This window comes from Camponotus vicinus, unplaced genomic scaffold (assembly GCF_025532165.1).
Source record: "Camponotus vicinus isolate PSW18456_S1 unplaced genomic scaffold, iyCamVici1.0 SCAF_7, whole genome shotgun sequence".
Classification (NCBI taxonomy): Eukaryota; Metazoa; Arthropoda; class Insecta; order Hymenoptera; family Formicidae; genus Camponotus; species Camponotus vicinus.
The window spans coordinates 9,262,533-9,280,159 of record NW_028141979.1 but is presented as its reverse complement, the minus strand read 5'-3'; the positions used below and the strand labels follow the sequence as shown (position 1 = coordinate 9,280,159).

Below are 17,627 nucleotides of genomic sequence, written 5' to 3'. Positions count from 1 at the left end.
GTCATAAATATCTCAAAAATGTTGGTAATGTATACGTCAGACAATCAATGTACTCTAATGTATGTAACAATATATGATAATTTTTGATGTTGTCAAAAAGCCGATTGACATATCTATGGCTTTATATTCTACGCGACGGTGCCTTTTTTGCTACATTAGATCACTAGACCGGCGCGTAGATGGTACTGCTTTTCGCGCCGCTAGCATACACTTAGAGTGAGGAAAACGGAACTGACATCCGTCTGACTCTAATAATTATATATAGGTAAAATGTTTTACTTCTTCAAATTTTACTTAAAAAAAATAAAAATATAAAAATTATTTTTCTATTTTTATTATATTTCCTATACATATATTCCCCACATGGAAAAATTTATCTAATAGATATCTAATAAATGTCTAAATGTTTATGTGAGGTCCATATCCTTTATAGATACTTAGTAGATGTATTTATATCATTTACATATCTATATTCACTAAGTAGCTACCAGAGATGTCCACTAAACGTACACATGTTATCCACATATCGACATTCACACACAAAAATAGGGGCCATTAAATTTTAGCGCAATTTTTTAACATCTTTCAATAAAAATAAATCAACGAAAAATCATTGTATTAAGATAAAACAAAATTCAAATTAAAGCTTGAACCTTTTTTTTTGAAAAGCAAAAATCAAATTTGAATTACAAAAAATATTTTACAAAATGACAGACGTTGAAGATAGACTTTGAGAAATCAGATTCACCTACTCTGTTTTTTGTAACTGACCCTTATAAGCCTGTGTAATCAAATAATATGATTTATGATTGTAATCAAATATAATGAAATTGCTAATTTTTATTTTAGACAAAAACTTACGATGTTAATCGCGGAATTAATTGGGATTTTCATCGTTGTTTTGATTATTGTGTATACTTATTATAAGTATGTGTTATTCAATTACTGGCGTAAAAGAGATATTTTTTATATCGAACCTGTTGTGCCAACTGGTAATATTGGAGCCATAGTGACTAAAAAAAGAACAATAGGCGAGTATATTTTCTTATAATATTATATATTATAAGAATATATTATAATTCCTATAATGCATTTATTTCTACACAAGCAATCTTTATTATCTTTAATATCTTTAACTTTTTACTCTGTTCCCTCTTTACATTTTATTTGAAACGAAAACTGGTGGAATATTGAACAAAAACTTTTTTAACAGCCGAATTCTTCTACGATATCTACGTAAAATATAAGGAACATCGTGTCGTTGGAATATACTCATTTTTCAAACCAAATCTGATAATTACTGATCCTGATCTTATTCGAATGGTGCTGACAAAGGAATTCAAGAATTTCCATGATCGTGGAGTGTTTTGCAACGAGAAGATTGATGTATTGTCCGGTCATTTGTTTGCACTACCTGGGAAGAAGTGGCGGAATTTGCGCGTCAAGTTGACACCCACTTTCACTTCAGGAAAAATAAAGCAAATGTTTGCGATTATGAAAATGTGCGGCGATGAGTTTGTGAAAAATCTAGAAAGTGTGGCTCAAACAGGAGATTCAATCGAAATAAAAGATTGGTTTGGAAGGTAAAATCTTTTTTTAAAGAGATAACCTTTTTTTTGTATGAATGTAAGGTAATTAAAAATTGCACACAATTCGTAAAACTTTTTTCGTTAATAACTTTTTAATAAATAGTGAGCGACACTTAAAACCTCTTGATACTTACTCAGGAGAATGAGCTTGACAATATATGTCAAGATCATTGAAATCGGTAAGGTCGTCCGTAAAGTGCATAATTACCGAATGTAATATACATATATTCATACAAGGATTATTAAAAATAATTATACATAAAGAAAGTTTTTTTAATATTATCGTAATAATTTGTTGAGAATGTATTTCTAGATATACAACGGATATAATTATGTCAACAGCTTTTGGAGTCAAATCTAATTGCATGGAGGAAGGGAATAATAAGTTTCGATATTGGGGAAAAAAAGTCTTTGAAGTACATACCCTTCGGAACGTTCTTTCTTTGTTTATGCCCCAAATTTTGAATTTCTTTTCCATTTCTTTTTTTGATCGAAGTATGAGAGAGTTTTTTGTGAAAATTTTTCGGGAGAATGTGGAATATAGACAAAGTCATAACATCATCAAGCATGATTTTATGAATCTGCTCATACAACTTATGGAGAAGGGCTACGTTGAATCCGATGATATGAAGGATATCGATAAATCTTGTAAATATGTATATAATTGTTTTAAATATTTGTTTTCTATCGCGCTTATTTTGTCTTTTAAAATCAATTTTGTTTTTAAACATAATACATACAATTCTTATTTTAATTAAATACAGACAACGATATGTATATATGACGATATAATTAGTTGTATGTAGTAATTATATATAAGCACTTTTAATTTTTCTTTTAGCATATTTCTAAAAGAAACAAGATTAATGTTAGATGTTTTGTTTACATATAGCTACCATCAACAGGCTCACTTTGTCAGAAGCGGTTGCGCAAGCTTTCGCCTTTTTCGCTGCTGGCTTCGAAACTTCTTCGACAACAGCAACATTTTGTTTATACGAATTAGCTCAACATCAACACTTGCAGGAGAAACTTCGCAATGAAATCGATGTAATATTAAAAAATCATGGCGAATTGACTTATAATGCTGTGAACGAAATGACATATCTTCACAAAGTAATAAACGGCAAGTTGATAATCTATATTGTAAAGTCATCGGGACTAATTATTCTTATCAAGTTTCCTTTACAAACAGATTACAAATTCTAACTGGGAGTATATATACACACATACACACTAATATTTCTTGACTTATATATATCTAAGTAAATATGTCTAATAATAACTGATTATATATTTTGAAGTTTTTATATTTTTATATTTTTTTATATATTGCAGAGACACTGAGGAAATATCCGCCTCTATCTACTTTGCATCGCATCTGTACCGAGGAAATAGATCTTCCGACAACAAATATTCATGTTCCAAAAGACATGCCAATCACTATACCGATATTGGGATTACATCGAGATCCATTGATATATCCAGATCCTGATAGATTTGATCCTGAACGATTTAACGAGGATAAGATAGCAGCCAGACATCCTTACACTTATTTGCCATTTGGAGAAGGACCACGAGTTTGTATCGGTGAGTGTAGATAAGCATTTTCTAATTGATAAAATCTGTTTTCTCATTGCTTATGCGGTTTTTTTAAATTTTTTGTAAACTTTATTTTATTAACTTCTTTTATTAACTTCTTTTAATATATTTTTATAGCAATTTTTTATTAAAATATCAAGAGGGGATAAAAACATATATAGATTAATACATATATTTCTAAACACATAATTAAATAATTAAATATTTTATTTACGGTATTAATATAATGTAATATATTTTTTTAAATTCTTTTTCCAAAGTCCTTTCTTCTTAATATTTATTTGTGATATTATTTTAGCAACTTTGAATGAAACATTTGAATAATATAGAATAAAAAAATTTAATATGAATAAATATATATATATATATATATATATATATATATGATTTTTAATTTAAGAAGAGTTATGTAATCATTTTTTTAACGTTTTCTATCTAGCGCTGGCTTTTGATTTTGCTTCGATTTTGAGTTATTTATATTGTAATATTTAGAGCTTCATTGATTATTAATACTACATGTTATTGAATAAATTGTATATGATTATTTATGATTATGATTTATGATTATGATTTATTAAGGTATTATAATTATATTTTGATTATATTTTATTTAGAGATGCTATTAACTTTAAATATTTTTTAAAAAATTCTAAAATAAATTTATATTTAATTATACATAAATTATCAATTATTTTATTGTGTAATATCTGTGTAATATTTTAATATGCAATGACTATAACAAATGTGAATTATCTATCATTATCTTATCACCCAGACAGCACAGAATATTGTAACAGTATTATTAATATTGTTGTAACATTGCAGCAACATTGCAATATTGTCGGAATATTGCTGCAATGTTCTGTTCTGTATTACGCTATTATCCTATCAATGTATCAATCTTACGTCATTATTACTATTAATTTTTAGGTACAAGATTTGGCTATATGCAAACCAAGGTTGGACTTGTAAATCTTCTGTCGAAATTCAAGTTCAAACTTGATCCCCGAACTATGGTCCCGTTAACTTACGATCCGAATAGCATTACACTTTCGGCCAAAGGAGATGTATATCTTACTATAAAGCCGCGATAAAAAAATAATAAATAAGTATTCTTGAATATATTTAAATTTACTTATCCGAAAATATTATATATATCTCATACAACACAGAAGCTTGCAACAACATTGCTGCAATGTTACAGCATTACTCATTGCATTATAATGTAGCAGAAATATTGCAAAGACATTATTTAACAATATTATTTCAGTAATGTGCAACAACATTTCTAAATAATAAAAATGTATAATAGTGTATTATATGTGTTTCTTCTTTGCTTGCCGCTACGCGACGACATATTTAACTAACTCGTATTTAAATTTTCATCATAAAATGGGTAAAAATGAAGCCTTCAAAGGATTAATAAAGGACTAACATAAGATCTAAAGTATATTTGTTTTCTTTTGTTTTATTTTTAGTGAACTGACTTGATTTAAAGTAATTTGTTTAATGATCTGGATCCCTTATTGGAATTTAGAATATTAAATAGATTATTTGAAACTAGACGGATAAATGGCTAATAGTCCATTTATTGCGTGTATTAAAGTATTTTTATTGCCGAGTGTATGTAAGATAGTCGTATATAAATTATCGAGATAAGCATTAAATGAAAAACATTTAATAAAACACTATTTCATAAACAGTTAATAGATTATCCTTTTTTTTTCTCCGTTATAAATATTAATATTTACCTTATTGCCTGCCAAATAAAATATGTTTTGTGTAAACGTGTTTTAGTTTTAATAGTTATTTTAACATTTTTGTTTTCTTATATTATGAAATATGTTAAAAAATCATATAAAAATTTTATATTTTATACGTCATTATTACTTTATTTGCAGCTATTATTTCTTATCTCAATTTATTTCATTCATCATTGATTGACAACTTTTAAATAATTTAAAAGCAATTAAGCATATGACTTCTAATTTTCTTCATGCCGATATGAGAATTTCATTGTTACTGCATGTCCGTAACAATTAGTCTACTGCTTTTCCAATAAGGAGATTCTAAATATTAAACAAATTATTTAAAATTGAGAGGATAAATAGGAAACTGTTACATTTATTATTTGAAGCGAAATATCAAAAATGTTTTTATAAATTAAATATCTAATTTTAGGCATTAAATATAATTTTCTTATTATTTGCTTTATTAAATTTAGCCTCATTATTAATACCATATTATTGTGCCGGTCAAGAGTTCGGTTTGTTTTAAAAGTTGAGATTCCTGAAAGTGTCAGGGAACAAAAAACGAAAATGTTCCATACAGAAAAAATTTATTCCAATAGCTTACAGTCTTACATTTTTGGTATTGTCGAAATTTCGTAACATATATAATGGAATTGATTAACAAATTCAAATGCTTTCCCACATTTTTATTTATAGATATGAGTAATTGTGCAGCTATGTTCGTACAGGAAACGTGAAAACAGAATGCTATTTATTCGTAAATTTGATTTGGTATCTATATCGGCATCTATGCCATCTAAATATTAAATATTAACGGCTATATGCGATTATCAATGAACTCTCCTGTATGCGTTACCATTATTCCAATCGCAATTTTGATCCTTTTTATTCTTGTTTTTAATTGTGTTTCAATGCAAATGACTTGGAAAATGTAATAGCGTTTGTGGAAAATATATAATAGTAAGATTTAATTCATGTCAAGTAATTAAGGGGAGACATACACACAGACGTACTGAAAATGACTCTATTTTCACGAATTTTTTTCGTGGAAAGGATAGCGATTAGGATTATCAAGACACATGAGTTTTACCAATATATTATATACATTATATATTATAGACATGGCAGTCTGTATCAATTCAAATTTGGCTTGTCTACAACATAATCTTGCCTTCTTTGTTATGTCTGGAACGGTATGTTCCTATTATTGCTCTATTTATATGCTCTTATTATTTGCGAATCTTCTGCAGAAGCATATTGATGCGCATTGTTTGCATGAATTAACATTTACAATAGTGATTTTAAGTTTTAAATCCGAATCCACACGTGTACTTTTTGCTTTGAACGTTATATCATCACCACAATGTTTGCATTTCACATACTCAGATTTGCCGTGAAATAAAATTTGATATTCTGTATCCAATATTTATTTCCGCTAGTAACACATTACTAGCATTTATTAACATTTAGCAGAAAGAAAACGGGTGCAGATACTATGGCGCTTGCCAGATAACATTCATCCGCCAATTGTGCAACCTACCTGTTTAAAGCGCTAACTTTTTTATTTTGTTGAATTTCGACTTGAAACTTTAGGAAAATATTCTTAAGATATCATACTATTATACAAGAAAATGCAGAAATTGAAAAATCGATTTTATTGACCCATTTGGGTGTATGTCCCCCTTTAAGTCTTCGAAAATAGTAGCAGTATCGCTTGGATATTAGCTGTAATAAATATAAACTATACAATAATTACATTAATTTAATGTCAATAGCAATTTAGTTTATTGAATTCTACCTTGACCATTTTTTAGAAACAATTCTATCTAACTCAGAACAAATAAATATGTAAATCATAGAATCTTCAGCTATGGAGTACAAAAGCCTGTCGAATTCTTCTTTAATAATGTCTTTTTGAGTGGTTGATGACTCATTTTCGTATATCGCAAACAGATAATATTGTAGGCTTTTTATATGCTTCATAATCGCTATTATTTGTTCTTTAAAATCTAAATGGTCGAAAAATTTCTTCCACTTTTCTGTATTACGTCTTTTCTCCTTCCATGGATATCTAAAAATTAAAACAATAATAAATTTTAGACAAAACAATAATAATTATTTTAAAACAATAATAAATTCTAATTTCTAAAATATGTACAAATTTTTTAATTGCATTTATATCAATATTTTGAATAAATTCTTGTATACAATATTGATTTTACGCGCTACACTTTGAGGTTCATTATTACGAAGTTTCAATATAAAAGAATTAAAAATATATATAACAATAATCTAATTTGATATCTTTCTATTCTTCTCATAACACAAAAATAAACTCCCCTTTTAATTATCAGGTCGAATTGGATTAAAAATTAAAGGTTATTATAATTAGATAATATAATTTTTATATTAAAAATTATTTTTTTCGAGATATATATTTTAGAAATCTTAAGCAGTTTTAATAATTAGTTAATATAAAAAGGTGACACACATTATGGAGAACAAGTTAGTTTCTTTGTTTATAATTTAGTAACAAAATCTACAAAAATAAAAATAAAAAATTCATAAAAATAAAAAGGAGAGAACATATATATGTAATAGGCATATATTGCCAGTTAAGGCCCTTGTAGAATGCTAGGTAAGGAGCAGAGAATAGATAGTATTTTTGTTCTTATTATCTATTGCCTAGCATTGTGCAAGGGCCTTTAGGTTCAGGAGAAGGCCGAAAACATCATGGTGCAGAGTGCAGATGATATCATTCTCCTTCTGTCTGGCTAAAGACTTTGTTTGCGATAAGCATGTTCGAATTTTCAATTCATTTTGTATCCTCTTATAAATGGACTATTTCCAATTTACTCATTCAATTGAAAAAATCTGTTTAATATTCTGAATTTCAAAGGAATCGAGATTATTAAATAAATTATTTGTCTCTCATTGGGATTAAGAATATTAAACAAATCAATTATTTGTCGTTATTTTATGTTTATTAATTTTTAATGAAAAATATTCCATTGAACGACGAAAGTCAATTAAATGAAATTAATATAAAAAAATTTAAAAAATAAAATAATAATAATACATTAAAATAAACAAGAAACAAATACCTTTCAAAATATTGTTGTCTCCACAAATTATTGTCTTGTATCAACTCTTGGAATCTCGTGCACATGGATCCAAATCTCACTATATCTTCGATGTCGATATTCCCACATTTCAAAATAAAAATGATTGTTTCGTTAGGTAATGATGTTATCGTAGTCATTGCAAAGAATATTTAATAAAACAAGAAAGCTTGCAATGGACGTTATTTATTAGTTTCGTCTTACTAATTCTGTTTATATTCGTAAATACAAGAGATATAAGGCATTCTCCAACAAGAGACACTACTGAACTCTAATACATACTAAAACCAGAGAGAAGACAGAGAGATGTCATGGCCCGCTTTTAGACGATCCCTGAAACGTGGACATGAACTACAAGGTCAATGTCCACGAATGTTCTCAGAGGGTAACATATATGTTACCCTCTTTTTAATGTCTACAAAAGGCGTATTCAGAAAAAAAGGCTCTTTCAGAAATCAAGTAGATTATGACATCTCTCAGTCTTCTCCCTGATAATATAAATAATATAAATAATATAAATAATATAAATAAAAATATAAATAATTTAATTAATAATAATTTATTATAATAAAAATATTAATATGTTCTCTCTTAATTCTACGCTATTATTTATTTATTTATTTATGTGTTTTATTCTTCTTCTTCTCAACATCATTTATTTATTTATTTATTTATTTAGTTCGCTATAAAAGTCAGTTTTTTAAAATGCAGAACTAAATATTATAGAATTTGACTTCGGAAAAGCGCTGTAAAACAATCGAATAAATCCAAATAATTAGCATAACGAATGGTCCCGTGTTACATCAATCGTTTAATAAATAATTCTTTTCTAAGCTTCAAATTCCTTTTCTAAACGCGATTGATTTGGTAAGTACATTAAGAAATAATTTGATATAAATTATTAATACTTAATTCCATATATGTTAAATAATACGTAAAATTGCGTCGCGACGATAGATCTCAAAATGCATATTTCGCGCGCGATATATAAATTTAATCGAGAATCAATTAAGTGATAGAAATTCAAATATTAAATAATCACTTCGATCGTTATAATCTTTACGGACAATAATTATTATTTTAATACTTAAAGTAAAATATATTTCATTTGTGCTACTTTATCGTTCTATTTGACAATCTAGATATAATTTGGATTATGAGAAAAAACGAAGTAAAAGAATCGAATTATTGATGCAAATAATTATCATAACGAAAGATATCCGTGATAAATCGAGGTATATTAAGCTATCTAAGCCAAATTACCAGAACACAATAAATTATGGAATTAATTTGTTAATTTTTTGCTATATTTTGCTTTTAAAAGTAATCTATTTGCTGTAACGATTAAAAAGTTATAAAGGGCTAGATAGCTTAAGATTAAGCTATCATGCCATTGTAAAAAATGGCATAAGTCAAAGCAAAAAATTAACAATACTAAAATTATTTGCTATCTTCTTGCTGCTGTTACTTCCACGAATATTTTTTTGTTCCAGTTTTTAAAAAAATACCAAGAACGAAATGCGGCGCTCTAGAATAAATCACATTAAAGAAATTAATTACTCGCATTATTATAACATCAAAATGATTCCTGAATTATTTGCTCGCGAAATAAGTTTAAAAAGTTTATACTTTACTCATTTATATATGTGTTTAAATAGAATAACTCTTTTTTTTTTATTTTGTACATCTCTATTAATTAAAGGATTAATTGTGTGTTAATATTTAAATTAAATATATTATATTTACGTATATAATCTTTTTACTTATTTATATATATTTTTAACTAATTAAGAAGATTTATAAAAATACGGTTAAAAATGTTTTTATTCCACAGCAGGTGGAATTTTGTTTTTTGTAAATAAAAATATAAATATGACACTGAATATATAGAAAAATATTTATTTCATCTTTGAACGTTACATTGGAGGATTACAGTATCTTTCGCGATTGAAGTCAAATTTCAACTTCTTATTTATATCTGGTGATGCGTCATAGAATAGATATGAATTAATGAATTAAATATATATTATATTTAAATTTTTCTCTGCTAATAATATCTTTCGAAAAGATACAGTATCTCTATATATACATAAAATATGTACGTAATTCCAGCGTATATGTTTCATGTAATATTTTAAATTGAATAGTTATTATTTTCATGAGAATAAAATATTAATTAATTAATCGATTGCATTCCGGATCGGTTTTTCGTTCGATATATATAAATATTTAGTAATTAATCAAACAATTGCATTTGACTCGCCATTTTCCGTCGGTATACGTACATAATTAATCAATTAATCGAACGATTGCATTCTGACTCGATTTTTGGGTAGGAATATATGTACATATATATATATATATTTCTAAAAATAACGCAGATATTTCAGGACAAAATTGTAGCCTCACTATTGATGCGTGTCATGCATGAAACGGAATGCAGCTTACATTATATGTAATTATCTCATTAAAAATTTAAATGTTGTTCGATCCTGCATATTAAACAATGATTAAATTTAAACTACGTTAAGAAATCAAACATTAATACATTAGAAAAATACAAAATACAAATAATTTTCGTTAATATAATCGTATAAAATGACGGTGTTGCAATATTATATAAATGATATATCATCATAGATAATTTTGTAGATAATTTTACTGTCATCAAAATAGTCTATCTATTTAATAACATGTCGTATTAATACAATGTATTAATACGACATGTTATTAAATAAGGAATTAAAGATATTGGTGATGTATACGTCAATCAATGTACGTCAGACAATCATCGTAGATAATTTTGTACCTCATAAAAAATTGTACCGTCGTCAAAATATAGTCTATCTACAAATAATTCCTTATACATATTTAATAATATGTCGTATCTCAAAAATATTGGTAATGTATACGTCAGACAATCAATGTACTCTAATGTATGCAACAATATATGATAATTTTTGATGTCGTCAAAAAGCCGATTAATATATATATGAATTTGTATTCTACGCGACGGTGCCTCTTTTGCTATATTAGATCACTAGACCGGCGCGTAGGCGGTACTGCTTTTCGAGCCGCTAGCATACACTTAGAGTGAGGAAAACGAAACTGACATCCGGACTCTAATAATTACACATAGGTAAAATGTTTTATTTCTTCAAATTTTACTTAGATAGAAAATAAAAATATAAAAATTATTTTTCTATTTTTATTATATTTCCTATACATATATTCCCCACACGGAAAAATTTATCTAATAGATATCTAATAAATATCTAAATATCTACTCTCTAAAAGTGAATCAGTGTATTATCACTGAAAAACAGTAAATAGTCACTGTACAGCAGTTATAAGTGCAGCACTGTAAATCAGTGATATTTTATTGAAAGAATCGGTTAATAATTTTGACTGTTTCAATCAGTAATATCTCAGTAATATTTCTCTTATATCAGTTAAGGTATAACGAACGAATAATTTTCATTAAGTCGCCAGACATTTATTTGTCCGACTTATAAAATCGATTTAACATCTGAAGCCTCTCTATTGAGATTGCATCAGAAATTAAATCGAAGTAATATTTCTAATTTTATCTGTCGCTCTTTGCAAACTTTATGTAATTCTTATGACTAAAATTAAATAAGAGAGAGATAAAGATCATAGCGGTAAACGAACTAGCGATTACTGGTTTTACAGTGAAATTTACTGGTTTTACAGTGAATTTTATTTTAACTGACCATAATCAGTGAGATATAAGATAAAATAACAAAAAAATAAGCGTTTCCACTAAAGATCAGTAAAATACTCACTGATTTTCAGTGAAATCTTATTTTACTGTTTAAATTAGTGATATTTTCACTGATTCACTTTTAGAAAGTATATGAAGTCCATATCCTCTATATATAACTAGTAGATGTATTTATATCACTCACACATCTATATCCATTAAGTAGCTACCAGAGATATCCACTAACCTACACATGTTATCCACATATCTACATTCACACACAAAAAATACGGGCCACTAAATTTTAGCACAATTTTTTAACATCTTTCAATAATAATAAATCAGCGAAAAATCATCGTATTAAGATAAAACTCAAATTAAAGCTTGAACATTTAAAAAAAAAATCAAAAACCAAATTTGAGTTACAAGAAATATTTTACAAAATGACGGACGTTGAAGATAGAATTTGAGAAATGAGAAACAAATTTTTTTATTAACTGTTGCATTGCTCAGGTGAATTGGTTTCCTTTTTGACGGAAAAATTATTTTAAACGATATTTGTAAAAAAAAAGTAATATTAATAATATTAATAATTGCATAAATTTTTTTGAAATTTAACATACAAAATATTTCAGATGAATATGCATATTTTTATAATAATAGATTATTTATTAAGTCAATTTTTAATACAAACATGCAAAAATATTATTTATTATAAGAACTTTTAAGTTTTAATCTCTAAATATTGAAATACTATCATCGAGTTAAGTCAATCAAGTATTAAAATTCTATTAAAGTAAAACCGATTTATAAAAAAAAGAACATTTTCTATATTAATATGATATTTTTTTCATAATCCGCGCAAAAGGAAGAAAATAAAAACCAAATGTTTTAATTTCTCTAATAATAAATTCAATGTTCAATATATTAATTCTTTTTATTGGTTTTACATCTTCGCAGTATTTCACGTTTTTATGATTCTAATGAAATTATTCTAATGTAATCTAATCAAATTTGATTTTATGATTTATGATAGCACAGGCCTGCGAAATTTTAAGTTCGGTTAGTTAGAAAAAGCGGAATAGGTGAATCTGATAGATTACTTGACGCTGAAAACGAATCTGGCCGCAGAATTTTCCCATCACCTCAGGTTTCCGAATAATTTATAGTTAAATAGTCCAAAAGTGGCAATTTCGACAAATTTCATGAATTTATTATGGAAGAATCTAATTTTTTGAAATATTTGTGCAAATGGCATCGTATAGTATTAGTCTTCACTTTTCAAATCCATTCTCGATTGCCGCTGCACGGTTTTTTTCGTTGAAATATACAAGTATGAAGTTATTTTATGAGAAAATTTACGTTAAAAAAAATTTACATAGTATGTAAAAGTAAAAATTTACATACTACTCTGTTTTTTGTAACTGACCCTTGTAAGCCTGTGTAATCAAATAATATAATTTATGATTGTAATCAAATATAAAGAAATTGCTTATTTTTATTTATTTTAGATAAAAACTTACGATGTTAATCGCGGAAATAATTGGGATTTTCATCGTTGCTTTGATTATTGTGTATGCTTATTACAAATATGTGTTATTCAATTACTGGCGTAAGAGAGGTATTTTTTATATCGAACCTGTTGTGCCAACTGGTAATATTGGAGCCATAGTGACTAAAAAAAGAACAATAGGCGAGTATATTTTCTTATAATATTATATATTATAAGAATATATTATTTCTATAATGCGTTTATTTCTACGCAAGCTATCTTTATTATCTTTAATATCTTTTCCTTTTTACTCTGTTCCCGTTTTTCATTTTATTTGAAACGAAAACTGGTAGAATTGAACAAAAACTTTTTTAATAGGCGAATTCTTGCACGATGTCTACATAAAATATAAGGAACATTGTGTCGTTGGAATATACACATTTTTCAAACCAAATCTGATAATTACTGATCCTGATCTTATTCGAATGGTGCTGACAAAGAAATTCAAGAATTTCCATGATCGTGGAGTGTTTTGCAACGAGAAGATTGATGTACTATCCGGTCATTTGTTTGCACTGTCCGGGAAGAAGTGGCGGAATTTGCGCGTCAAGTTGACACCCACTTTCACTTCAGGAAAAATAAAGCAAATGTTTGCGATTATGAAAATGTGCGGCGATGAATTTGTGAAAAATTTAGAAAATGTGACTCAAACAGGAGATTCAATCGAGATAAAAGATTGGTTTGGAAGGTAAAATTTTTTTAAAGAGATCATTTTTGTATATAATATAATATATATATATTCATACAATATAATATATATTTATACAAGAATTATTAAAAAAAATTGTACATAAAGAAAGTTTTTTAATATTACTATAATAATTTGTTGAAAATGTATTTGTAGATATACAACGGATATAATTATGTCAACAGCTTTTGGAGTCAATTCCAATTGCATAGCGAAGGAGGATAGTGAGTTTCGATATTGGGGAAAAAAGATCTTTGAAATTAACCTTTTTTGGAATGCTTTATTTTTTCTTATGCCTCAAATTTTGAAATTCTTTTCCATTTCTTTTTTTGATCGAAGTATGAGAGAGTTTTTTGTGAAAATTTTTCGGGAGAATGTGGAATATAGACAACGTCATAACATCATCAAGCATGATTTTATGAATCTGCTCATACAACTTATGGAGAAGGGCTACGTTGAATCCGATGATATGAGAGATATCGATAAATCTTGTAAATATTTATATAATTGTTTTAAATATTTGTTTTCTATCGCGCTTATTTTGTCTCTTAAAATCAATTTTGTTTTTAAACATAATACATACAATTCTTATTTTAATTAAATACGACGATATAATTAGTCGTATGTAGTAATTATATAAAAGCACATCTAATTTTTTTTAGAATATTTCTAAAAGAAACAAGATTAATAAAATGTTTTGTTTATATATAGCAACCATCAACAGGCTGACTTTATCAGAAGCGGTTGCGCAAGCTTTCGTCTTTTTCGCTGCTGGTTTCGAAACTTCTTCCACAACATCAACATTTTGTTTATACGAATTAGCTCAACATCAAGACTTGCAAGACAAACTTCGCAATGAAATCGATGAAATATTAAAAAATCATGGCGAATTGACTTATAATGCTGTGAACGAAATGACATATCTTCACAAAGTAATAAACGGCAAGTTGATAATCTATATTGTAAAGTCGTCGGGACTAATTATTCCTATCAAGTTTCCTTCACAAACAGATTACAAATTCTAACTGGAAGTTTCTACACACACATACACACTAATATTTCTTGACTTATATATATCTAAGTAAATATGTCTAATAATAACTGATTATATATTTTGAAGTGTTTTTATATTTTTATATTTTTTTATATATTGCAGAGACACTGAGGAAATATCCGCCTATATCTAATTTACATCGCATCTGTACCGAGGAAATAGATCTTCCAACAACAAATATTCATGTTCCAAAAGACATGCCAATCATTATATCGATATTCGGATTACATCGAGATCCATTGATATATCCAGATCCTGATAGATTTGATCCTGAACGATTTAACGAGAATAAGATAGCAGCCAGACATCCTTACACTTATTTGCCATTTGGAGAAGGACCACGAATTTGTATCGGTGAGTGTAGATAAGCCTTTTCTGATTGATAAAATCTGTTTTCTCATTGTTTACGCAATTTTCTTTTTTAATTTTTTATAAACTTTATTTTATTAACTTCTTTTATTAACTTCTTTTAATATATTTTCATAGCAATTTTTTATTAAATTCAAGAGGGATAAAAATATATATAGATTAATACATATATTTTAAAACACATAATTAAATAATTAAATATTTTATTTACCGTATTAATATAATATAATATATTTTTTTAAATACTTTTTCGAAAGTCCTTTCTTCTTGATATTTATTTATGATATTATTTTAGCAACTTTGAATGAAACATTTGAATAATATAGATTTTGAGCTTCGATTTTGAGTTATTTATATTGTAATATTTAGAGCTTCATTGATTATTAATACTACATGTTATTGAATAAATTGTATATGATTATTTATGATTATGATTTATGATTATGATTTATTAAGATATTATAATTATATTTTGTTTATATTTTATTTAGAGATGCTATTAACTTTAAATATTTTTTTAAAAATTCCAAAAAAATTTATATTTAATTATACATAAATTGTCAATTGTTTTACTATGTAATATCTGTGTAATATCTTATTATGCAATGACTATAATAAATGTGAATTATCTATTATTATCTTATCACTCAGACAGCACAGAATATTGTAGCAGTATTATTAATATTGTTGTAACATTGCAGCAACATTGCAATATTGTCGCAATATTGCTGCAATGTTCTGTGCTGTATGGAGTATTACGCTATTATCTTATCAATGTGTCAATATTACGTCATTATTACTATTAATTTTTAGGTTCAAGATTTGGATATATGCAAACCAAGGTTGGACTTGTAAGTCTTCTGTCGAAATTCAAATTCCAACTCGATCCCCGAACTATGGTCCCGTTAACTTATGATCCGAATAATTTTATACTTACGCCCAAAGAAGGTGTATATCTTACTATAGAGCCGCGATAAAAAAATAATAAATAAGTATTCTTGAATATATTTAAATTTACTTATCCAAAAATATTATATATATCTCATACAACACAGAAGCTTGCAACAATATTGCTGCAATGTTACAGCATTACTCATTGCATTATAATGTAGCAGTCCATTTATTGCGTGTATTGAAGTATTTTTATTGCCGAGTGTATGTAAGATAGTCGTATATAAATTATCGAGATAAGCGTTAAATAAGAAACATTTAATAAAAAATTATTTCATAAACAGTTAATAGATTATCCTTTTTTTTCTCCGTTATAAATTATATTAATATTTACCTTACTGCCTGCCAAATAAAATATATTTTGTGTAAACGTGTTTTATTTTTAATAGTTATTTTAACATTTTTGTTTTCTTGTATTATAAAATATGTTAAAAAATCATATAAAAATTTCATATTTTATATGTAACTATTATTTTATTTGCAGCTATTACTTTTTATCTCAATTTATTTCATTCATCATTGATTGACAACTTTTAAATAATTTAAAAGCAATTAAGCATATGACTTCTAATTTTCTTCATACCGATATGAGAATTTCATTGTCCGTAACAATTAGTCTACTGCTTTTCCAATAAGGAGATTCTAAATATTAAACAAATTATTTAAAATTGAGAGGATAGATAGGAAACTGTTACATTTATTATTTGAAGCAAAATATCAAAATTTAATGTTTTTATAAATGAAATCTCGAATTTTAGGCATTAAATATAATTTTTTTATTATTTACTTTATTAAATTTAGCCTCATTATTGTTACGTCCAGGCCCTGGAATGGATGGGCCGTATGGAAGAACGTAACTTACTTACCCCGTGACACATTTTATTCGGGCGTGTGTATGGATCGGGTCGAACGAATGTGAAGGGCCTGACATAGGTCAGCGACCGATGGTCCCTTTAACGCTGTGTTTTTAAGCCTATTCGCTCGGTAGTCCCTTTTCGGTAAAGGAATTTAATCTTTGTTACGCGGGATGGTACCTAGTGCGGATCTCAGGATTTAGGGAAGAGTACGGGTTAAATAATTAAATTATATATTAAATTAAAAATACAATATAATATTTAAAAAGATAAAGAAAGAATGAAAAGTACAAGTTAGCGCTTATAACTAGGTGTGTGTGGGTATCTGTGTGTATGTATATATTCTCGCGGGTGTTACAATCGTTCGGAGGTCA

General features: G+C 26.9%; 1 protein-coding gene across 2 annotated transcripts; it reads left to right on the top strand.

Annotated features, from left to right (window-relative positions):
- The first annotated feature begins 143 nt into the window (after positions 1-143).
- On the top strand, positions 144-16,661 carry LOC145975076 (cytochrome P450 6k1-like). Of its 2 annotated transcripts, XM_083105213.1 has the most exons (8): positions 144-265; positions 850-1,031; positions 1,214-1,583; positions 1,903-2,237; positions 2,482-2,712; positions 2,925-3,176; positions 15,182-15,433; positions 16,262-16,661. In XM_083105213.1, exons 2-8 carry the CDS (start codon positions 863-865, stop codon positions 16,423-16,425), a joined length of 1,773 nt encoding a protein of 590 aa, XP_082961339.1. In that variant the 5' UTR covers positions 144-265; positions 850-862; the 3' UTR covers positions 16,426-16,661. The 2 variants fall into 2 exon arrangements, with proteins under 2 accessions (XP_082961339.1, XP_082961340.1); XM_083105214.1 differs by lacking the exons at positions 15,182-15,433; positions 16,262-16,661 and adding an exon at positions 4,119-4,504 and having other exon boundaries at positions 145-265.
- The last annotated feature ends 966 nt before the right edge of the window (positions 16,662-17,627 follow it).